General features: G+C 56.0%; 1 protein-coding gene across 19 annotated transcripts in view; it reads left to right on the top strand.

Annotated features, from left to right (window-relative positions):
- Window positions 1-23,825, top strand: part of MYO18A (myosin XVIIIA) — a 106,074-nt gene that overhangs the window by 73,604 nt on the left and 8,645 nt on the right. For 15 of the 19 annotated variants that reach the window (XM_021928881.2, XM_021928884.2, XM_021928882.2 and 12 more), the window contains 21 exons: window positions 2,772-2,837; window positions 6,677-6,805; window positions 7,468-7,611; window positions 7,994-8,083; window positions 8,215-8,334; window positions 8,540-8,651; window positions 9,089-9,216; window positions 9,526-9,680; window positions 11,377-11,500; window positions 11,586-11,786; window positions 12,322-12,432; window positions 12,986-13,090; window positions 13,410-13,556; window positions 13,958-14,071; window positions 15,434-15,550; window positions 15,745-15,828; window positions 16,261-16,398; window positions 18,915-19,100; window positions 19,460-19,599; window positions 20,392-20,436; window positions 23,570-23,692. In XM_021928881.2, the coding sequence (XP_021784573.1) occupies window positions 2,772-2,837; window positions 6,677-6,805; window positions 7,468-7,611; window positions 7,994-8,083; window positions 8,215-8,334; window positions 8,540-8,651; window positions 9,089-9,216; window positions 9,526-9,680; window positions 11,377-11,500; window positions 11,586-11,786; window positions 12,322-12,432; window positions 12,986-13,090; window positions 13,410-13,556; window positions 13,958-14,071; window positions 15,434-15,550; window positions 15,745-15,828; window positions 16,261-16,398; window positions 18,915-19,100; window positions 19,460-19,599; window positions 20,392-20,436; window positions 23,570-23,692 (2,579 nt within the window). The remainder of the gene's footprint in view (window positions 1-2,771; window positions 2,838-6,676; window positions 6,806-7,467; window positions 7,612-7,993; window positions 8,084-8,214; window positions 8,335-8,539; window positions 8,652-9,088; window positions 9,217-9,525; window positions 9,681-11,376; window positions 11,501-11,585; window positions 11,787-12,321; window positions 12,433-12,985; window positions 13,091-13,409; window positions 13,557-13,957; window positions 14,072-15,433; window positions 15,551-15,744; window positions 15,829-16,260; window positions 16,399-18,914; window positions 19,101-19,459; window positions 19,600-20,391; window positions 20,437-23,569; window positions 23,693-23,825) is intronic. The other 4 variants (XM_021928886.2, XM_021928885.2, XM_021928883.2 and 1 more) reach the window with 1 other exon arrangement.

Here is a 23,825-nt window from a genome sequence, read left to right as displayed (position 1 = left end):
TGAAGCAGGAAACTGTCCAGGGCTGGGTGAACATTCCTCCTAGAAGGAAGGTGGATATGGCGAGACCTCTGTGGTGCCAGGTGAACACAGGCTGCTGGGCCCTTTCCGGCCCTGGGTGGTGAACTCGCGGCTGCGGAAGGGGTGTCCCTGCCCGTCTGGGCTGTCATGTTGAGCCCCAGAGGCAGCCCCTTAGACAGTCACAGGGCTCCCAGAGCAGAGGACCCCTCCTTTACTGTGCTGGGCCTCAGGCACCCATCCTGATTCTGAAAACATCTCAGACCTTAGGATGGCTTCCCTAAAAGGAGGGGATGCTGCAGAATGGGGCAGAAAGCCCACAGAGTGCCCAGCTGTGTGTGCCCCCTGCCCCTCCACCCCCGCCTCAAAGACCTGAATTCATAAAGGGGGCTTGGAAGAACTTTCTTCCGTCCTTTGGCCTGCTGGTGGCCTGGGCAACCTCGTGTGGACATCGATGCCCGTCCCACGCCCCCTTCTCACGGGCCTCAGCCTCCATTCCAGCCTCCCACCTGTGGCTACACCAGTACCTCATCAGCTCTGGAAATGCCCCACCTCTGAAATCATAAATCCCAGCGTGACCTTCTCTGACCACAGCCTCGTGCCTGCTGGTCCCACACCTCTCTTCCCCTCAGGACACCTGCTCTCCAGCTCCATCAGGACCTCTCTTTCTGGATCACACTCCGTTTCTCTGTCAATTGTCTCCTTTTCCATGGTTCACTCTGCAGTCACTCTGCCTCCATTGCCCTCAGCCCTCCTGAGCCTCCTGCAGCACCTGGCCTGCCAAACTCCCACCCCAAAGTGCCAGGCTTTGGGTGTCTGCACTCCTCACTTTGGGCTCCCAAGGGTGGTGGAAGAAAATTATACAACTTTGTGGACTTGACTTCCTACAGGTTCATGGTCTTCAGCCTTTGGTGGGCCCTCGGGGGGAACCAGCAAGTCTTCTAGATGTCCCCTTCTTATCTGACCGTGACTCCAGGCTTCCTATCTGCTATTCCATTCTCCATCTTTCTCCTCAAATCCTCCCCACCCCACCTTTCTGGCTCACCTTCTCAGCAGATACCCAACTTCCAGATCTCAGGACATCAGGCTCCAGCTTCTTTTCCTGCCTCCTGCAAACCTCTCTTCCTTGGCCTCCTTATTCCTGTACACCTTCTGTCTTGGTGGGGAGGGTCCCTCCTCTCGTCCAGTCCCTTGATCCTGTGCCTTGGAGTCCGTTTCCTTGGGTCTCCCCAGAGACCCCTTCTATCCGTGTGAATTTGCTTCTCTGTCTTTTTCCTCCAGCATCTCCTTTTCTCCTGGCCCTTTTCTCTCCATGGAGAAACTCCCCCACAGACCTGCAGGTTTTGCTCTCTGGAAGGAGCCTCTGTCACCTCTGTCATCATCTCCCTGTACTGTGCTCTGCCTCCTGCCTGCCCTGGGCTTTCTTCCTGCTGCCCTCACCGCCCATGGCTGCCTGGTCCCTCTCCCTGATGCCCTGGCACTGGTCTTCTCATCCCCTCCATATTGCCACAGCCAACCGGCACTTTCTATCCCTCTGTTACTTGAATTCTTAGCAGCACGGGGCTCCATTCTTTCTGGGACATCCTCTCCTGGGCCTCTTTGCTGCCACTCCTGGTTTCCCCCTTGACTCTGTTCTCATTCCCTCTGAGCTCCTCATTTCCACTTGCCCCTGAAGTAAAGAGGTGTCTTCCTCAGGACTTTGTCTTTGGCCATATGTATTTTCTATTCTGCACCCTCTTCCTGGCCAACCTCATTCACACTCATCACTTCAATTACTGCATATATATTGATGACTCCCAAATCAATACCTCTAGCCCAGGCCTCTCTCCTGAGCTCCAGACATACATTTCTATCTGACTGCCTTCTGGACTTCTCTACCCCTATCCCTTATGGCATCTCAGACTCAGCTTTTTCAAACCAAACTCATTCTGTCTCCCCACAGGTCGGCTCTTTCTCTTATATTCCCTACTTTGGAGAATGGCACCATTATCTGCTTAGTTATGTCAATCGGAAATCTCAGTATAGCCCTAGATTCCTCCTTACATACCCTATCCCCATATCAGGCAAGGCTCTGTCTCCTTAACACCTGCTGTGTGTTCTCTTCTTCTCTTCCCCTTGGGCCAGGCTCTAGCCTCCCTTCCTGTGGACTACTGCCTAAGAGGGGTAGGTCTCCATCCATCTACCCATTTGCCAGTGAGACCTCTACCAGTGCAGACCTGATCATGCCCATCTCTGAGAGAACCCTTCAGGGGCTCCCGAAGCACATGGGGCTCCACGTGCTTTGGCTCCAGCCCCCTCTCTATTTGCACCTTCACTACCCACCCCCCATCCCAGTTCCAGTGAGTGACTTGGAGTTTCCTCAGTGCATTTTGCTGTCTTGTGCTCCCAGGCCTTTGCGTACACTGGTTCCTCCGCCTGAAATGCCCTCTCCCCTACTTGGTCCAGCAAATTCTCACTTGTATCAGAAGTTCTCAGCACAACCAAGAGCTGTCTGAGGTGCCTCGTGTAGGTGCCACCTCCTGTGGGCACTGCAGTAGTTCACTTGTCTTGCTCCCCAGCAAGATGCTTTGTTCCTCTTGTAGTCATCTCTGTGTCCCCAGAGTCCAACCCAATGCCTGACACTGAGGAAGCCCACACAAGTGCATGAGTAACAGACTGTCTAGGAGGAGGGAGGGGAAGGGCCAAGGGCCTGGAGGAAGCCCTGCATGGTGAGGGGAGACCCAGGCGGGCTGCCTGACGGAGGCTTCTCTCTACAGGCGGTGGAGGAGCTGCTGGAGTGCCTGGATCTGGAGAAGAGCAGCTGCTGCATGGGCCTGAGCCGGGTGAGTTGTCCCACAGGAGGGCAGTCGGGCCTCACTCCAGGGGCCCCTGGGTGGCTGGCCCACTCCTTCTGTTCTTGCTGCTCAGCCAGACATCACTGGTCTCCTGGTGCCCTCTGAGTCTTGCCCTAGCTCCACCCCGCCCAGCCACTCAGGGGCTGCCCCCTTCAGGGCTAGGGGCCAGGGAGCTAGAGGGTTCAGATGCAGCAACTTGACTTTCCTTCCTTCTGGATAACTGGCTTGTTCAGTGCCAGGAACACCTCTGTGATGTCAGGAGAGAGTGGGTGGAAGGTGGCCCTGAACTTGGCCCGAGTCCTGGTGTGGGGAGTAGGGGAGACTGGAGGGCTGGACCCAGAGGATGTGGGCTGGAAGAGGCAGGAGGCCTTGGGTAGAGCCCCTGTGGAGAGTTACCTGGGGCTGCTGGGTTCCAGAGAGCAAGCAGGACATGGTGAGGCTGTGCCGCCACCACCTGCCCACAGGCCGAATTCCTCATCTGAATGGAACGCTGTGCGTAAAATGCAGGCACGCTGGCCCCTGGGTGCCAGTTTGCCGCGTCACTCCTCACCAAAGGGTCAGCTGAGCATTCCTCCCACAGGCAGGAAGCCCTGCATGCCCCTCTCTTCGGAGCCTGGGAAGCTTGGACAGGGGGCACCCGCATACGTGCCCCCGGGCTGGGGTGGAAAGGAGGCCAGTGGAGAGCCAGAGAGGGCTCTGGGCTGGTTGTCTGCCGGCAGAGAGGGAAGGAACTCTGGGTTGCAGGGTCCCGTGGGGCGTGTGCGGTGCAAGGAGGTGCTTGCAGAGGCTTGAGTCTCACTTGTCCTGTGTGCTTGGTCCTCCCGGCCCTGCATGTTGAGTCGCTTTCCTGGCTCCTCCTGCCCTCCCTCACTGTCAATCGCTCCCATCTCTGTGTCTTTGCATCTTCCCATCTTTGCTTCTGCCGTCCCTGGCTTTCCCTTTGGCCCCAGCAGTCCCTGCTGGTCTCTATTCCTTGGTTTCTGGTTCTGTTTTTCTGTTTCTCTCCTTGTTCTCTGTATCTTTGTGTCCCATTCTCTTTCTGTGTCATTTTCTGGTTTGTGTCACTGCTTTGTCTACCTCTGTGTCTGGCTCAGCTCTTTTCTCTCTGTCTGTTCCGCTCCCCCCGCTTTTTTAAGCTGGGGCTGCCATCTAGGGCCCCTGCCTAGGGCCGCCTGCTGTCAGGCTTTACTTCAGCTGCAGGGTCTTTCCCTGGGTCCCGTCACCCTGGTCTTTCCCGCCAGGTTCCTGCCTCTCAAGCAGGCTGAGCTGCTGCTGGCTGCCATTGGGGATGGCACCTCCTGCAGCCCATGCCTGGGTTCCCAGGCCTGTCTCGGGCAGGGCAGGAAAGGGCCTGTATAGGCTGATCCTCTTCCCAGCTGCCATCTCAGACCTTCTGTCGTCCTGAGCCATGCCAGGTGCCCGGCTGAGGCAGGCAAGCCCCAGGGCACACTGTCACTCAAGGGCAGAGCTGGGCCAACACTGGGTGCCTGCTCACATCTAGTTTGGGAAAGAAAGTTCAGGCCGTCTAGGCTCTGGTTAACACTGACTCGTGAGCAGGGATTCCCTGTGTGTCACATTGCTTCAGGGGAGGGGGTCTTCATCTGAGCCATGGGACCCTGAGAGTTTCAATAAGGACTTTGGGGGGCTCAGAGCCTCCTGACATTGTAAAATTTGTATGAATGTGTATTTTGGGGAGGAGATGGCCTGGAGCTTTCACTCAATACCCAGAAGGACCCTTAACCCCACAAATGTTCGAGAGAGATTTGAGGCTCGCTGCTTTGGCCTCTAGACCATTCTTTCTCTTCTCATTGTGTCTCTGGGCCATTATCCACCCCCCACTCCAGCACCTCACTTCTGCCCTGGTCAGGTGGCTATGTGTCCTAACCAAGCATGTTTGCTGTCCGCTGGTGGGACCTGGATATTCCTTTTACCCCCAGTGGGATTTCAGACTTGCACATTATATGAAATTAAGCAGCTGGGGGCCAGGCGTGGTGGTTCACGCCTGCAATCCTACCACTTTGGGAGGCTGAGATGGGCAGATTGCCTGAACCCAGGAGTTTGAGACCACCCTAGGCAACATGGTGAAACCCCATCTCTACTGAAATACAAAAAAATTTTCTGGGCGTGGTGACGGGCACCTGTAGTCCCAGCTACTTGGAAGGCTGAGGCATGAGAATCGCTCGAGTTCAGGAGGTGGAGGTTGCAGTAAGCAGAGATTGCACCACTGCACTCCAGCCTGGGTGACAGAGCAAGACTCTGTCCCCAAAAAAAGAGAGAAAGAAATTGAGCAGCCGGGCATGGCAGCTTATGTCTGTAGTCTCAGCACTTTGGGAGGCTGAGGCAGGAGGATCACTCGATGCCAGGAGTTCAAGACCAGCCTGGGCAACATAGGGAGACCCCATCTCTACAAAAAAATACAAAAATTAGCTGGGAATGGTGGTGCACACCTGTAGTGCCAGCTACTGGGGAGGCTGAGGTGGGAGAATAGCTTAAGCCTGGGAGGTAGAGGCTGCAGTGAGCCATGATCACACCACTTTACTCCAGCCTGGGTGACAGAGCAAGACCGTTCAAAATAAATTTAAAGAAAAGAAATTGAGGCTCAGGTAGAACTTAGGACCCATGGGAGACCCCATGTTCGATGGTGGGATTTAGGGAAGTGTCACAAAGGACTGAGCTGGCTTTTTCCAAGGCCAGCCTCAGGGGACCAGGTTTCTGTGGAGTCGCCAGAGGCAGAGCTTTCTCAGCAGAAAGTTTAGGCCCTCTCTTTGCATATTTGCTGAAGGGGGCCTTGGGATACTGTGCCTGTTGGCTCTCAGTGCATTTACGTAACCTGTCTCCCATCACGTTCACATCTTCTCTTTGCCCCACAAAAAGGAATTTTCTGTGTTCTGTGCCAGATGGAGGTAGGCCTATACCTAGGTGTCTCCGCCCACTCTCATGGATACAGAGTGATTTTTTTCACCCAACCCTTCCTGTTTCACACACACTCCTCTTTGTGGCGTGTGGCAAATTTTACCAAGCCCTATCTTAGGGCAGCACAGAGTGTTAAGGAAAGGCCGGGTGTGGGGGCGCCCAGCTGGTTCTGCACATGCCTGCCCTCCAGCCCCCAAACCTGTATGACAGGTCCCTCAGCTGGGCCAACCCCCGCCCACCTCACTGGCTTCTTCATGAGAAGGTGAAACTTGGGTGTGTGTTGGGGGGGTGGCACATGAAAGAGGAGACCATCTGAAATGAAACTAGCAGGGATGGGGAGGAGAAGGCAGGAGCTTCCCACCACCCTTCTTCCCATTCTCCCTGCTTTTCCTCTGCACACTTCTCCCCAGCACTGCTTCTCACACAGACATCCTCCGGCATCCACTCCCCCTGATCCCAGCAGTTGGGAGTCAGAGGGGGCTGGAGCCCGGGTTAGGCCCTGCAGTGGGCTGTGGGCACAGGGGGCATTGACAGGGTTGCTGGCAGTCCTGGGTGAGGAAGCCCTCACAGATGTGGCAGGATGCCCCCTCCCTGTTTGACCAGTGACTGCTCCATTTCCTTCCTTGCCCCAGATATCTTCCCTTTACTTTCCCTCTCCTTTCATCTTTCTTTGAAGTTAAATTTCACACCTTACTCCTCCCCTGCCAAAACCTCCCCAGCCCCTTCTCCCTCAGCCTTCCCAGGGCCTCTTCCTGCTCCTCCCCTCCTCTCTTGGACAATTGGATTTTGAGGCTCTTCCCAAGCGAAGGGCTGTACTCCCTGGCCGGCTTGTTTCTCCAGTTCCTCACCTTCCCTCCCTTTCCTCTGCTGGGCTGGCCCAGTCTCCTGCCTTCACCTGGCCTGCTTTTTCACAGGTGTTCTTCCGGGCGGGTACCTTGGCACGGCTGGAGGAGCAGCGGGACGAACAAACCAGCAGGAACCTAACCCTTTTCCAAGCAGCCTGCCGGGGCTACCTGGCCCGCCAGCACTTCAAGAAGAGAAAGGTGCTGCTCTAGGGACATCCCCTCCCCCCGCAACCTAGATGGGCACGGCCAAGTTCCTGGGGTGGGGGCTATGAGGGGGAGAAGAGGCAGGAACCTCCCAGGCCACCATGTCCTGGGCCAGGGTGGGGAACGGCAGCTCCCTGGTGCCAGCAAGTGTGCTGGTGTGCCCAGCAACGGGGCCTGGTTGGAGGGCTTTGTTGAGGGGTAGGGGAATCAGGGCCCAGGCAAAGGTGGGCTCTGGATCATAGGCTGCTCCATGAAGATTAAGGAGCTGTGTCAGCGACTCCTTTTCTTATTAGCAAGTCCATAAAACAGCCAGCACTGCCGCCTCTTGTGTTTCAGCAAGATTAGGTTTTATAGCACAGCTAGGCCAGGGTGCTGGAAATAATCAGGCAGCAAATAAAGCAGATGAAATTATTCCTAATGGCAGCGGAGCGGCTAGTGCCCAGCGCGGTGCTCCCAGGGCTGGGTTCTGTGCTGCCCACCCTCTGAGGGATGGAGGGAGCCTGGGGCAAGGGGGAGCATGGGAAATATCTGACTCGGGGTCAGGAGGCCAGAGGAGCAGCCCTGGGGGCCTGTGCTGATGGTGGGGAGGATCCTGGGCCGAGCTTGGCCAAGGTGACTGAGAACCGCACTGTGCGCCACCCCCACCCCACCTGCAGATCCAGGACCTGGCCATTCGCTGTGTTCAGAAGAACATCAAGAAGAACAAAGGGGTGAAGGACTGGCCCTGGTGGAAGCTCTTTACCACAGTGAGGCCCCTCATTGAAGTACAGCTGTCAGAGGAGCAGATCCGGAACAAAGACGTATGTGACAGCCTGGGAGGGCCAAGTCTCTGGGTGAGGGGAAGCCTTGCCGGTTTAGCTTGAACTTCCAAGCGCTTCTTCATTTAGTCCAGAGAGCTCACATCCTTGAAATGTACTCAGCAAACAGAAGATGTCCCTCTGGGGTGCTGGCTCAGCCCCTGGGCAGCCTCTTAACGATAAAATTTTGGGCATCTCTAGCTTATTGGGAAGGGTCTAGGGACAGGATTCCCAGGAGGCAGTGGCTCTGCTATTGGGGACATGCTTCCTCCCATGGTGTCCTGGCCCAAGCTTCATCAACTTCGTTCACTACAGGGGTGCAGACCCAGGGCCCCAACCCCTCGCAGTGCCTTTGGCTCACTTTGCCCTCTTTGGTCCACCCTAGGAGGAGATCCAGCAGCTGCGGAGCAAGCTCGAGAAGGTGGAGAAGGAGCGGAACGAGCTGCGGCTCAACAGTGACCGGCTGGAGAGCCGGGTGAGTGACTCCTGGCACCACACCAACTGGGCATGGCTGCAGGGAGACGCAGCCCCTGCAGGTCCCCCAGGTGTTCTGGCTGAGTGAGGCAGGCACTTCAATTGGTGGTGACTCCCTACCCCCAACCCCAGATCTCGGAGCTGACATCGGAGCTGACAGATGAGCGTAACACAGGAGAGTCCGCCTCCCAGCTGCTGGACGCGGAGACAGCAGAGAGGCTCCGGGCTGAGAAGGAGATGAAGGAATTGCAGGTGAGGGCAGGGCCTGGGTGAGAACAGCAGGCTGGTGACTGCCACACCATAGTGCCCACTGGCTCCCCCCAAAAACAGTTGGCGTCTTCACCCCTAGCCCAGCATCCCTGTCTGCCCTGGGTAAGCATGTAAGCATGGTCTGTGTGGTTCAGGGAGTGGGTATGAGGGGACAGAATGGCATACCCTGAAACCCCGTCTTCTGCAGACCCAGTATGATGCACTGAAGAAGCAGATGGAGGTTATGGAAATGGAAGTGATGGAGGCCCGTCTCATCCGGGCAGCGGAGATCAACGGGGAAGTGGATGATGATGATGCAGGTGGGCCTGAGGCCCAAGCAGCTCGGCAGTGGCCTGCGATGCGAGCCCTGATGCCCACCCCTGGGTAGTCATGTCCCTTGTCCAGGCCTGTCTCCCCTCCATGAGCTAAAGTGAAAGAAACAGATGAGAAGGCAGAGGTGCCAATAAATGCAGGGGATTGTTAGGCAGAGCTGTAACAACCACGATCATGACAAAGACTGAGGGCCGTGGTCCCAGCAGTCCCTGGGGGAGGCACAGCACATGTAGCCACATCTCTCGCTCTGGTCTTCTCCTGGCTAGTGGCTCCTTCTGCCTTGGGAGGAAGCCGTCATTACAGAGAGCTTTCTGAGCCCTGGCTGACTCCACCTGCTGCTCCCCCTGCCCCATCCTCCTTCCCCTCTGCCCCTTCTGGGGACTCTCAGCACCTCCATCCTCCCTTGTCTGCCTCAACCCCACAGGTGGCGAGTGGCGGCTGAAGTATGAGCGGGCTGTGCGGGAGGTGGACTTCACCAAGAAACGGCTCCAGCAGGAGTTTGAGGACAAGCTGGAGGTGGAGCAGCAGAACAAGAGGCAGCTGGAGCGGCGGGTGAGGCTGGGGAGGAGCCGAGGCCTGTGCTTGAGAGGACCCGGAGGGGAACTGGTGCCTCGTGTCAGTCCAGTGAAGGCTGGGGCCAGGCAGGCCTGGCCTGGGACAGATCAGGGAGGCTGGCATGTTAGCTTCTCGGTGCAGGGGCAATCAGGAGCAGGCTATCATTAGAGCTTCTTCAGTACCCTGGGAGACCCTACTTCCTCCCACATCCCTGGGTCTTCCCCTCACTTACCCACCTCCCCCTCCTCACCTTCTCCACCAATGCTTCCGGGCCTCTCTGTATATGCACCCCGTCTCGGCCCCTAGCTCGGGGACCTGCAGGCAGACAGTGAGGAGAGTCAGCGGACTCTGCAGCAGCTCAAGAAGAAGTGCCAGCGGCTGACGGCTGAGCTGCAGGATACCAAGCTGCACCTGGAGGGCCAGCAGGTCCGCAACCACGAGCTGGAGAAGAAGCAGAGGAGGTAGGTGGGCCCCCTGCCCTGGGCCCAGAGAACCTTCTGGAGCAGCCACAGACAGGACTGCCTCCTCGCCCTCCAGGGAAGAAAGAAGGAAGGATCTGAATTTGTCCAGGGCCCTTGCCTGCCTGGTCACTCATCTTGGAACGTGAAGAGGCCCCCTCTTGACCTCCAGGGTGGACTCGAGCTGTGTCCCCACTGAAGGCCTGCCCAGGCCTCTGCTTTCAGAGGTGCTCCCCGCATCACGTGCCTGTCACCCTGTGCCAGGCCCCATCAGGAAGGGCATCAACCAGGGCCCGTGCAGGAACCGCTATGTCCCTGCCCCCGGCCCCCAGCTCTGCCTCTCCCTCACTTGCCTCAGCTACACAAACACTCTCTCCTGACTAATGTCGTTAAACTACCGTGCCACTTCCATCTCATTATGGTAATGATACAAAGGAGGGGGGTGGCCCTCACAGGAGAAAATCCAATCTAAATTAATTTCCCGGGCTGGGAATGAGGATGGGACGCCTTCATTAGCAGTACTGAGGAACCCACACACCCTGGGAACAGCAGGGCGCCCTGGGGAGCAAGAACAGCACCCATTTCTCCTCTGTGGGGGAAGGGCTTCTCAGCAGAGGCACCGGTTGCCTTTGTGAAGGGGTATCCCCACACCCACGACCCTGGGAGTGAGGATGGCAGAGCCTTTCCAGTGACTCTGGGTTACCCCTGGCCTCCTGGACCCACCACCATCTCCCCAGCTGGGGAAATAGGAAGGTTTTCTATTCCTCCCACCTGACACCCTGACCGCCACTTCCCTCGTTCTCATCTCTGCCCCCACCCTACCCCTTTACCCAAAGGCTGGCACCCTTAGCTCGACCCCCCTTCTGAGCACGCAATGACAATACCAGCTCGGCCTAGTTAGCGTGCTGCTGTGCTCCCCACTGGGCAACTTATTAGGTTTCAGCTGCCCGGAGTTTTCTTACTTTTTTTTGATGTGGGGTTGGGGTAAGGGGAGCGTTCAACTTCCACAGGAACCTGATTAGCTATTCAGGGAAGGTGGTAAGAGGAATTTGAGCAATTTGCTGCATATTTAGCGGGAAATGGAAGACTGGGAAGTGGAGGAGTGAAGAACGAGGCCCCCTGTGTGCCCATTGAGGCATGTGGCCAGCTGGGCACAGTAGGAATGCCAGCTCTGAACCCAGTATGGGGTGTCCTGGTGGTGTCCTGCCAGCACTGCTGGGGTGCATGGTCCTGGCCAAAGGCTGGTGCCCAGAGGCAGGGACAAGGAGCCAGTTGTTGCTCTTACAGTTGCCGAACCGAACTGTGGAAAGTGAGTTAGTAGAAGCAGGGTGCTCATCTCTACCCTTTTCCCACCCCACCCTCACCTGGGTCTCTCATTGTTTGATGTGTTGAAATGGAAAATGTAGAGACTTAACTCCTGAGGGGCCTGTTAAGCAGGCTAGGGGTCCCTCTTAGGCCTACTTGGTGAAAGGGCTCGCCTGAGTGCTCCCTATCCCAGACCCAGTTGCTCAATAGGGCCTCAGTGGCCTGACCTGCCACCTCTAAATGTCACCCCTACCTTGCCACTGGCCCCACGTTAGGGCTGCATGGGTCCCCCCACCCCTGCTTGGGTGCTGTCCATGGCACCACCTCCTGACAATCTCTGTGTGGGGGACCCCGGCTCTTCCCCATCTGATAGAGCCGCCACGCTCCCTTGCAGGTTTGACAGTGAGCTCTCGCAGGCGCATGAGGAGGCCCAGCGGGAGAAGCTGCAGCGGGAGAAGCTGCAGCGGGAGAAGGACATGCTCCTTGCTGAGGCTTTCAGCCTGAAGCAGCAACTAGAGGTGGGTAGGGCCACCCACCGTCTGTGCCCTGTCCCCCTCACAACCTGGGGTCAGCCCTGCACCAGCCTCATCTCTTTTGCTCCAGGAAAAAGACATGGATATTGCAGGGTTCACCCAGAAGGTTGTGTCACTAGAGGCAGAGCTCCAGGACATTTCTTCCCAAGAGTCCAAGGATGAGGCTTCTCTGGCCAAGGTCAAGAAACAGCTCCGGGACCTGGAGGCCAAAGTCAAGGATCAGGAAGAAGAGCTGGATGAGCAGGCAGGGACCATCCAGATGCTGGAGCAGGTACAGGAGAGCTTGGCCAAGGGAGGGGTGCCACCATCCCCACAGCCAGCCTCAGGCATGGGCCAGAGGATCCTGCCTCCATTCATTCATGTGTTCACTCACTCACCTACTCACAAAATGTGGAGTGAGCACCTGATCTGTGCCAGCCACAGTATAAAGATGCAGTCGTGGAACTTTCCACAAAAACAAATCTGATGGAGCTCTAGTAGGGAAGGGCTCAGGATACATGGCAGCTGAGGGCCACAGGCCCAACCAGCCTGCCACCAAGTCAGTTCAGGCAGCTGGAGCCTGCAGGCAGACGGAGAAGCTGCAGGACTGTCCCCACCCCAGCTACCTCTCTCTGGGCCTATGCCAGACCACTAGCAAGGGAGTTCAGCTGCTCTGGTGAAGCTGCTGCCACGAGAGCAAGGTGCCAGCAAAGGGAACTGGCTGGTGGACATTCTCAGCCCATGAGCCTAGGGAGAGCCACACACAAGTGGGAAGGGGGTGGGCATTGCTGGGGAGGGAACCCAGACCCTACTCCAACCACCTCCAGGCCAAGCTGCGTCTGGAGATGGAGATGGAGCGAATGAGACAGACCCATTCTAAGGAGATGGAGAGTCGGGATGAGGAGGTGGAGGAGGCCCGGCAGTCGTGTCAGAAGAAGGTAAGGTATCTGAGTACTTACCTGCCTAGCGTAAACACCTTTTCCCATCGCCGCTTTAAAGTAAGGGGCTTTCTGCCTCCCTACCTCAGCCACATTGTCTTCCATTGTCATTCTGGGCCAGGAAGCGCCTCTCGGGATCCTGGCATTGGCAGGGATGTATTGGCTCAGAGTCTGTGGAGAAGCTTGAGCCCCTGAGGAACTAACGCTCCCTGCTTTCTGTGCCAGGGGCAGCCCCCTGTGCCCCTGCTGTGCTGCGCTGTACTGGTGCTGTCTGCAGTCAGCCAGCCTGGCCGGATAGGTCTCCACTGTGCGGCGAGGTGTCCTATTCTGTCTTGGCTAGCCCCACCGCATGTGGCCTGCCATCCCTCCTCGCCCTCCCAGGCTGCTTTGAAACCCTGGAAACCTGAAATGTAGGTTCTGACTCCTCCGCCAATATCACTGTGCTCAGGCCTGCCCCACTGTTTTCCCGGAGTGGGGAACCCAGAACCAAAGGGGCCTGCTTGGCACCAGGTACTAAAGGGATGGACGGGTCTCTGTCCCCATGGTATTCCAGTTAAAACAGATGGAGGTTCAGCTGGAGGAAGAGTATGAGGACAAGCAGAAGGTGCTGCGAGAGAAGCGGGAGCTGGAGGGCAAGCTCGCCACCCTCAGCGACCAGGTCAGGGGACGCTCCACCTGCCAAGCCTGGCCAGCTACCTGCCCATGCAGCCTGAGGAGTGGGGATCCTAGGGATGGGGAGCCGGGAACAGAGCTGTCAGGGGGATAGGGGTGCTGCAAAGAGCCCATCATCATCCCTCGATGGAGGCATCACCATACATTGGCACACCCAGCCCTTTACCACTGGTTGGCATGATCCTGGCTCTTCCAGGATCCTTATGGGGACACTGATAATGAGGACGTGGTGAGGAGTGGGCTTGGGTAAGATAGGAGGAGGCCCTGTGTGGAGCCCAGAACCCCAACTGCTGGTGCCCACCCAGGTGAACCGGCGGGACTTTGAGTCAGAGAAGCGGCTGCGGAAGGACCTGAAGCGCACCAAGGCCCTGCTGGCGGATGCCCAGCTCATGCTGGACCACCTGAAGAACAGCGCTCCCAGCAAGCGAGAGATCGCCCAGCTCAAGAACCAGGTATCCCCAGAGAGCACATGGCTGATCCAGGCACAACAGAGCTTACCTTTTCCATTCTCTTTCTCTCTCTCTCACTCCTCTCAGTGGCTCGTGAGTCCTTGGGAAGGAAAGTGACAGGATAGAGGGGAGAGCCACATGTAGCAGCTAGACTCCCCAGGCCCTGCGTGTGCCTTACTGTCTCACCGCCCAGCCCAGGGTGGTGTGGATGGGGCCTGGTGCCCACCAGCCCTGTCACAGGAGGAGATGCCCACGCATGCACCACCACACAGCCATGGCCCTGGGGTCTGAAGTGAATGGAGGAGGAGAAGGAGGGCATCTGGGCTCACTCTTCCCTGTACAGCCCTCCTGCCCCCAGGGAATGACTGACATCTCTCTCTGGGGCGGGGGTGGTCTCTGTCCAGCTGGAGGAGTCAGAGTTCACCTGTGCGGCAGCCGTGAAAGCACGGAAAGCAATGGAGGTAGAGATCGAAGACCTGCACCTGCAGATTGATGACATCGCCAAAGCCAAGACAGTGGTGAGGGGCCAGGGTGCCCGGGGCAGAGCTCGGGGGGCTGAGGCAGAATAGAGCTGCCTCTGTGGCTCCCTTCACCCCAGACAGGTTCCTCCACGTCAGGACTTGTGACGGGTCCTTTCATGCCAGGACTTGCTGCAGGAAGAGCAGGCCCCCCTGCTCTGCGTCTCCCCACCCTGAGCAGAGGCCTCGGGGAGGAGCGGGCAGAAGAGGGAGCCAGCAAGGGCCCATCTCCCTGTTTAACCACCTGCCTGCGGGAGCTTGGCCGCAGGCCCCAACACCATAAATAAAGGCATCTAATGTGACTGAGGGACGTAAACAGGTGCCTAGAGATTAGCAGAAGCACCGATAAGAGGACAGGATGGCTTGGCTTCCCTCCCCTTCCCCCTGTCCAGCCCACTGACAAGCCCAAGCGGCAGCTAATTAGAGCTCTTATTTAATGCCTCCTTTTTAATTCCCCACCTCTCCCACAGCCCATCCATCGGCAGAGAATTCATTACTGGGATGTGGCCACCAATACCTCCTTGGGCAGGGAATGGGGCAGGGGAGGAGGCTGGGCTGGGCTAGTGGCTTCATGGCCCCTGAGCTAGTCACCTAGCTGCTGAGAGATGCCAATCTCACAGGCTTGATTTATCCCCATGACATTTGCGCTCCTCAGCAGTTTTCAGGTGAGTAATTCAAATTCCTTAATTGTGTTAAAAAAGGTTGTTATAAAATTACCATTTTATTTAAATCTGAGTTAATAAATTTCTTGGCGGAGGCTTCCCCAGCTCCCCACAGCCCAGTAACAAGATGGATGGGGCAGAGAAGGAGCCAACACAGTCATTGTGGTTTGGAATTACAGGCTAATAGATTCATTCATTTCCTGAAGCTGCTGTTGGATCTCTCTTCCCCTCCCCCAAGGAGGGGACTGGCTGTGGGGGCTGGATGCCCAGGGAGTGGGCAGTCCCAGGGGAAATGAGAGTCTAAGCCAGGAGACCTTCGCAGACTTGAGGGGTCCTCCCCTGGGGCCTGAAGGGGGCAGAGTACACGCAGGCAGGGCCTGGACTGATAGTGCCAGGATGATGGGTCATTTGTTCTGGGCAGACCTTTTCTGCCTTCTCATTAGCCTCAAAGGAGCTGCCAGGAAGCAGCTGTCATTCAGCTCAGAGGCCCGGGGTCTGCCTGTACTGCACACAGCCCTTTCCCTCATCTCCCTGGTCCGGAGCAGGACAGGCAGCTCCCTGAGCATCACTGGTCCTGGGACCCACCCCAGGGGGCAGACAGCCCATTATCATCTCTACAATGCCCCCACCATTGGAGGCAGCTGGAGCCCACAGACACACTGGGCCTGAGGCCCTCTGATCTGTCTTTGCCTCTGTCCAGCTGGAGGAGCAGCTGAGCCGCCTTCAGCGTGAGAAGAATGAAATCCAGAACCGGCTAGAGGAGGATCAGGAAGACATGAACGAATTGATGAAAAAGCACAAGGCTGCCGTGGCTCAGGTACCCCTGCCAGGAGTGCCCCTCACACTCTGCACCGCCATCATCCTTCTGGTCCTCCTCATGGGTCCCCCATACAACCGCTTGTTTTGGGAGGTGATGGAGTGAGAACTTCGGTCCCCTGGTGTTCCAGCTGGGCTGGGCTGGCTGAATGTTTATGGGGGATCCTGCTTCTGATGCTCTCACCCCTTTCCCAGGCTTCCCGGGACCTGGCTCAGATAAATGATCTCCAAGCTCAGCTAGAAGAGGCCAACAAAGAGAAGCAGGAGCTGCAGGAGAAGGTGAGGACCAGGGGCTCCCTTGGGAGAGAGTGCCAGGATCACTACGTGTGGGACGAACCCCCAAGTTCACAGTTTAGAAGGCACTTTTCTCTGCCATCAGTAATCCACAGAGCAACATAAACTAGGAGCAAGGGCTAGGCTTGGAGCCATGTTACCATAGCAGACATTTGGGCTTCCCCTGCCTCATTTCCCATCTCTATTCCCTCTCCAGTCCTTAGCGTTCTCCTTTCTCTCTGAAGGGCAAGATCTGTGCCAAGCGCTAGGGCAGATGGGGGAGGCCTCTGGCCCAGGGCTCCATTCTCTTTCCTCCCAGGTGCATCCCTCTCTACCCCTCCCGCCTTCTGGTCACCGTGGTGATATTGCCTGCCCCAGACGTATCCTCCTCACTTTCTGGGCTCAGTTCTTTCTTCTCTTCTTGCCCTCCACCTCTAGCTACAAGCCCTCCAGAGCCAGGTGGAGTTCCTGGAGCAGTCCATGGTGGACAAGTCCCTGGTGAGCAGGCAGGAAGCTAAGATACGGGAGCTGGAGACACGCCTGGAGTTTGAAAGGACGCAAGTGAAACGGCTGGAGGTGGGTTCCCGCTTCTCCCGGGCCGCACCAAACAGGGCAGAGCTGCGCCAGCACTGGAGCCGCGCATGCTCAGCAGGGCTGGGCAGGCCCCCGGACACTCCTCAGAGGCCTGTGCCTCGTTGCCAGGCCAGCTGACAGGCAGGTGCTTCTCTCCCGCCCCGCCTGGCCTGCTCTCTGGGTACCATGGAGCCCGCCTGCTTTACATTCTGTTTCCGTGCTTGCTTTCTGCCAAGGGACCAGAGCAGCTTAGCTCTTCGTCTTCATATTTTCCTCCACCACGAGCTCCCCCCCGCCTGTTCCCCTCAACCGGTTCTCTGGCAGGGTCATAAATATGCAGCGGATGGTGCCACTTCTGTGCAGGCTGGAGTCTGTTCTCTCATCTGCCCTCTCTCTCCTCCTCTCCCCTTCCCTGCTTCATTCCCTTTCTTCCTCACTTCTTCTGCCCTCCTGTCTCTGCTTTCTCTCTCTCTCTCTTCCTTTTCCTTGATTATGACCCTATTCTTCTCCCTTCTTTTTTCTTTTTTTTTTTTTTTTTATTTGAGACGGAGTCTCACTCTGTTGCCAGGCTGGAGTGCAGTGGTGCGATTTTGGCTCACTGCAACCTCCATCTCCCAAGTTCAAGCGATTCCCCTGCCTCAGCCTCCTGAGTAACTGGGACCACAGGCACGTGCATTTTTAAAATTGTATTTTAGTAGAGACAGGGTTTCACCATGTTGGCCAGGATGGTCTTTAACTCCTGACCTCATGATCTGCCCACCTCGGCCTCCCAAAGTGCTGGGATTACAGGCGTGAGATATTTTTTCCTCTCCCCAATCTTACTTCTCTTTCTTACCCTCTTCCCATCCCATTCTCCTCTGCCGTTATTATAAAGTTCATTCTGTCTTCTTCTTCTTCTTTTTTTTTTTGAGATAGGGTCTTGCTCTGTTGCCCAGGCTATAGTGCAGTGACGCGATCATGGCTCACTGTAGCCTTGACCTCCTGGGCTCAAGCAATCTTCCCATCCTCCTGCCTCAGCCTCCTGTGTAGCTGGGACCACAGGCATGTGCCACCATGCCTGGCTAATTTCTGTATTTTTTGCAGAGACAGGATTTTGCCTTGTTGCCCAGACTGGTCTCGAACTTCTGTGCTCAAGTAATCCGCCTGCCTCAGCCTCTCAAAGTGTTGGCATTGCAGGCATGAGCCACCACACTGGACCAATCCTTTTTCTTTTGGTCTCCCAAAGCCAGTATGGGCCAGCGCCTTCCATCTCTGGCAGAGCAGATAGCAAGAGAGAGGCAGAAAGGATTATCTCCTGGGTTTACACTCCTCTCGCCTTATTTTTAAGTTCTCTTTGAGTTTATAAGCCTTTGTCTCCACACCGTCAGTTCTGTCTGGGCCCTGTGTTGATAAGTGTGGTTGCTGAGGGGCAGCCCTGTCACCTCCTCCATCAACTCGCAGTCCATGGAGCAGGCACTTAGGTAGGGATAGAAACAGGTGGGCGTCTAGAGGGCATTAATAACCTGGACACAGGAAGAGAGCACAAGTGACCCTCCCAAGACGGGGTCACAGTCCTCAGGAGAGCTGGAGAGAGTTAGGGGAAACTTAAGAATTTATTTTCTGCCCACCCCAACCCCAGGCTGGCTGATAATATTTTGATCCCCATTTTACATATAGGAAGGGTTATGTAGGTTGCCTAAGGTCACAAAGCTATCAAGGGACAGAAGAGGCCATTAGTCTGGTGGACACAGGACAGGCCCACAGGACTTATCTCCTTTTCTCTTGGGCCTAGGCCCTTCCCACACCTCTATCCCTCAGGTTCCCTTCTGCTCGGAGAGTTTTGTAGTTTAGATTCATAGGATGTTAAACACGAATGGCCCAATCCTGCAGCCTGGCTCTGTTATTTTAGGGACATAGAGGCTGGAGGCCCAGTCAGAGGTAGAACCAGGATCACAAGCAGATGCGGGGTTCTTCCTTCACATTCAGCCCCTGTCTCCAGGTCATTTTTTGCTCAGCATCCCACTGCCTGGCAGGAGATTCATTAGGCTTAGAGAGATGCTCTCTGCTTGGAATCTGATGATTGTTTAGTCTCTCCTAATCCAGAACTCCAGCAAAGCCATTTACCTCTGAGCACAGGATCTAGCTTTTGGGGCTTCTGGGTTCAGAGTCCCTGCGGGAAGCCCTGCTGACCTAAGAGGCCTCTACATGCAGTGTCAATACCGACAGGCCCACCAAGCTGTACCCAGAACACTCCTTCAGTCTTGGTGTAGTAATAATGATAATAGCACCTTTCATCTTTCAAAGTGCATTCACATTCATTACCTTATTCATCCTCAGAAGACCCCTGGGGGGTAGGTGTTATTCTCCCCCCATTTTACAGAAAAGCAAGGGAAGCCTCGAGATTGCTTGCCCAGGTAGCCAATGAATGGTGGAGCCAGAGCTTGACCCCAGGCCTCCTGACCCAGAGCTCTGCCACACCCTCCCTCTGCCTGACTGATGGGCCTACGTGCTGTGTCTTTCTTCCCCAACTGCCTGTCCAGAGCCTGGCTAGCCGGCTCAAGGAAAACATGGAGAAGCTTACTGAGGAGCGGGATCAGCGCATTGCAGCCGAGAACCGGGAGAAGGAACAGAACAAGCGGCTACAGAGGCAGCTCCGGGACACCAAGGAGGAGATGGGCGAGCTTGCCAGGAAGGAGGCCGAGGCCAGCCGCAAGAAGCACGAACTGGTAATGCCCTCCTGTCCCCCACAGGGCCCACATGGCAGCCCCCTGACGAGCTGTTGAGTGTGCGCCTCACTCTGGCCTGGTTGGGGATAGGGTGCAAAGAAACTGCACATGAGTCAGAGAATGAGAGGGAGGAGGAGCATACCAAGAGGGCAGACCGGGGAGCCAATGGCACTGGAGGCTTCCTCAGGTGAGGCTTGGCCCCCACAGCCCAGCAGCAGCAGAGCGGAAAAGGCTCTGGAAGCCTGTGTCAGCCCTTGGATAGCACCCCTATGACCGGGAAGGACTTGAAGCAGGCTTTTTCTGGTCATCTGGGGAAGAAGCTAGCCCTCCTGCAAACTGGGCTGCCCCCTTCCTCCTAGGAGATGGATCTAGAAAGCCTGGAGGCTGCTAACCAGAGCCTGCAGGCTGACCTAAAGCTGGCATTCAAGCGCATCGGGGACCTGCAGGCCGCCATCGAGGATGAGATGGAGAGTGATGAGAATGAGGACCTCATCAACAGGTGAGAGGTGGCCTCTGGGGCATCTGCAGCCAGCACGGAGGCCCTCTTGACTGCCTCTGGAACCAGGCCACCAGGTAGAACAGTTGCATCCTCTGCCTCCCCATGAGCGAGCCACCAACCCACCCTCCCTTTACTGCCAGACCCCAGCACAGCCTGTCCTGCAGAGGCAGAGGGTGAGACAGGTGCACCCTGATTGAGGCCCCCCAGCCAGTCTCCCCTCCCCAGGACCAGGCCCTCCAGCTCTGGCCGCTCAAGATGAGTTATTCCCCTGTTTAGCTGCATTTCCGATGGTGCCTGCTCCCCTCTGGGGAGGGCAGAGATTTAAAGGCTGTGGTGCCTTGTTACTATGCCAGAGATTTTCTCATAAAACCCACCCAGGGAATGGTCTGGAGAGAAAGAGATTTGTAGTCTTAGGCGGAGGAGACAGTCACGAAGAAGGAAGGCCGGCAGTGTGGGGTGGCGCCAGGCCATGGAGAAGCTCCCAAGGCTGCCCTAGGCAGACCCTAGACCTGCCTGCTTCCCACCTCAGGGCTGGGGCCCATCCTGCAGGCAGGTCTGGGGCAGCGCAGGGAGCCTGCTGCTTTGGGGCAGGGGAGAGGTGCCAGGGGCAGCCCAGATCAGGTTTTGAGGACAGTGCTATCACGCAACCCCCACTACCTGGTCTCAGCCAGCCAGAGCTGGCTCTTGCTGAGGGAAGAGAGGTCCTTAGCTAAGGGGTCCACCTTGGGGTTGCCCATTGATTTCATCTGTTTCCCCTGGACCCCTTGCCCACCATCTTCCTTCTATTTCCAGTTTGCAGGACATGGTGACAAAGTATCAGAAAAGAAAGAATAAACTGTGAGGACTGGAGCGCATGTGCTCTCTGCCTGTCCTCGCGGGTGTCTAACCACCCCTAACACTGGCTCCCACCCCAGGGCCACTGCACGCAGCATGTGGATACAGCCTCCCCACACTCCTGCCTCACTGTTCTCTAATGCTAACACACTGACTCTATCCTCAGGGGAGGCAGGGAGCGGGCAATGAGGTGTGCTCCCCAGAAGGCTGGGGCTGGCCCGTGCACCCTTGGTGGGCAGGACTGGGGGCTCCTGCAGAAAGTAAAGTGCAGCCTATTCGAGAAGTTTACCTTCCTGAGCTCCAGCACTTTCTTCCCTTAAAAACCAAGTGTGGCCACCTCCCTGGCCTATTTCTCTGGGAGAAAAGTCTGTTTGGGCTGGATCTGTCCACATCCTTGGGCTCCTTGGGAGTCTGAGCTGCCTGAAAGAAGCAGGCATGTTTCATCTTTAAAGGTCCACCACCTTCTCTTGGCAGACAAGGGTAGAAGGTGAGGGGTATCTCCCAGTTTCTTGTTTGGAGAAAGCATTCAGGCAGCTAATCATGGGCTGCTCGCCATGGCGGGGGAAGGGAACACAGCCAGATGTGTTTACTTTACTCCCTGCGGCACCGTGGGCAGAGGGAGGCCCCGGCGGGCGCTTGTGCTGATGCTGTCTGTCAGGTGGCGGGAAGCCCAGGAAATCCAGCCCTCTCTTTTCCCGCTATCTGGGTGGGAGCTGGACAGCAGATGCAGATGTGCAGGCCTTCAGGCAGAGCGGGGCTGATCCTCCATCAAGTTCGACAGGGTTGTTTTTCAGAGGTCGTTTTTTTAGCATGGCATTGGATTTCTTCCCCCACTCTCTCTTGCCTGGTGGGCCCCCTCCGCTGGCCAGGATGGGCTGGTGGCAGCGCACAGGACTCCGTGAGAGCTAATGATAAATGTAATAGTGTGTAACAGTGATAGAGGGCCGCTGGAGCCTGGTTGTCACACACAATTAATATCCCCCGCCATTCTGTCTCCGTTTGTTTGTTCCCCCGCGATTCGGCTCCCAGTTAACTAATAGCACATGAGCCCGGACATAAATTGCATTTGACGCAAAGTTTAATTCCGACCATTTAAAATTTCAACTGCCCCCTGAGCCTGCCTGCCCCTGGAGTTTGTTTACGGGCCTGATTATTTAAGGAAAAGACCATCTTCTAGATGCTTGCAACTAAAGGGAAGGCAAGGGCAGGCAGGCCAGCTTTGCAGCCCATCCACTGCTCTGAATGTGAGGAGGAAAATTCGTATTCTGAGCCCACAACTGTCTGTCCCCTGTGTGTTTCAACCCTGCCATCTTTGGGTGGTAAGAGCTTCAAGGGCTGATAAAATGCGCATTTAAGATCATATTCTAAACCACTGCGAGGCACGCATACATACAGGTACACTGCACACGCACACACACGCACACGCCGGTGTGCGCTCACGTAAACGCATGGGGACGTGCGGCTCTAACCAGGTTCCGGCTGATGGCAGAGAGGTGGTGTGGCTCCTTCCTCAACAGCTCTGGGCCCCAGCTCCAAGTTATTGAGCCCAGCACACTAAGGCGGGCAGAAAAATAATGTTTCGATTTACTTAGAGATACAGTTGTTATTGCTATAACCTTAATGAAAGCAGTAAACAGCACAGTATTAAGGGAGATTTACACAGAAACGCTTTTAACATGTAGACATAGATTTTGCGATGCATACAGCACCTCCTTTCTAAAGGCAATCAATATGGTTATGAACGGTGGTGATAAATTATAGGCTCTGAAGCTAGAGAGGGAGGTTTTTTGCACGGGTGTATAAATCAGGTGGTATTGGCGTTCCATGGGGCCCATGCACCACAGTAAATCTGCCAGGCTCGGACAGGCACAGGGCTTGCATTAGCAGTTTCGAGGCTGTCTGCTAAACTCCTGTTTACCCGGGGCATCAGCCGGCCTCGTCTTTGTTATAATTCTGTATTTGATGGAAGCCCATAAAATATGCCTCTTTATTCCCCTCTCCGTGAGTTGGACTCTCTCACGGTCCCCAGAACAGTCTGCTGGTTTCATATGTGTGTGCGTGTGTGCACATGCCTGTGTGGCTATTTATTTAAGAACATAATTCAGGAATGGAGCCATTCCTGTTGACACAGAGGAAAGGAAATTTATATCAAGGAGAAAGCCTAGCCTATACATAGCAGGGCAACTTGGTGAGCAGACATTCTGCAGAATTTTAGAATCTATCTTAACTCAGAAGCTATCTCCAAGCCCAGCTGCTTCATGAAGGGAGGGCCATGACTCCAGCCTCAGAATTGGACTCCTCTGGGCTTTCTTGCAAGTGCTAAGGTCAGCTCTGCCAGATGAAGCTCTTGTGAGCAAGGGCTGGGGGCTACCTGAGGACGGAAGAGGAGACCTTGAGTGACAGGGCTCTGGTCTGGGACTTTCTGAGCCCAACTGGGTCTCCAGAGACAATTTAGATACTGAAACTGTTGCTAGTCCCTCTGGAAATGCCGATGCCCCCCACCCCTTTTCCTTTGTTTCTTAAAAGCCAGAGAAGCCACAGGATGGATCTGCAATATGGCCTGTGCCTCCTTAACCTACAGCCCAGGTTGGTGCTGCCATCCGCTAAGGAGACCTCCAGGTTCAAGCTAACTCCAAATCCTACGAAGCCCTTCTCTTCTCCTGCTCTGTGGCTGGCAGCCCAGCTCTTGTAACAAAGGCATGGAAATTGACAGCAGCTATGGCCACAATCTGAAGAATGGCAGAAAAGAAACAGCAGAGTAGGCCTCAAGGAATCACTGAAGGACCCAGGGCTCCTCTTTTTAGCTCAGAGCCATTTAGCTGAAATTGATGAGTGGATGGTCTTTAAGTCATTCTCCTTGGATTGGTCAGCTAAACAGTGGCCTGTCACAGATAACTGGCTTGGGAGCTGCCTCCATGCTCCTCAGGGTCTTCTTGGTGGTTGTCACACAGTGTGGCTGCTGAGTGGGGACAGGCTCCTTGTGAATGGTGTGCTCTGTCTAACCTCTCTCGTTCTCCCCCTGACTCACATGCATGCTGCCCACATCCCCCCTGCACCCCCCTCTGCTCCCCTCGTGGGCAGCAGGTACCCATCCCTTGCCTGGCCTTGCCTACCTTTCTGCTCCTCATCCCTACAGTGAGGGAGACTCGGATGTGGACTCGGAGCTGGAGGACCGGGTCGACGGGGTCAAATCCTGGTTGTCAAAAAACAAGGGACCTTCCAAGGCAGCTTCTGATGATGGCAGCTTAAAGAGTTCCAGGTGAGCATATGGCCTTGAGCTGGGAGGAAAAGCCATCTCATGCCACAAGGAATGGACAAGTAGCGCCTGGATCTCATGAGGGCAGGCCTGCGTCTCTTGCCTGGCATTTGTGACTGCAGCCCGGGCATGCTCC

The sequence above is a fragment of the Papio anubis genome, chromosome 17 (assembly GCF_008728515.1).
Source record: "Papio anubis isolate 15944 chromosome 17, Panubis1.0, whole genome shotgun sequence".
NCBI lineage: Eukaryota > Metazoa > Chordata > Mammalia > Primates > Cercopithecidae > Papio > Papio anubis.
This window is presented reverse-complemented; position numbering and strand designations above follow the sequence as displayed.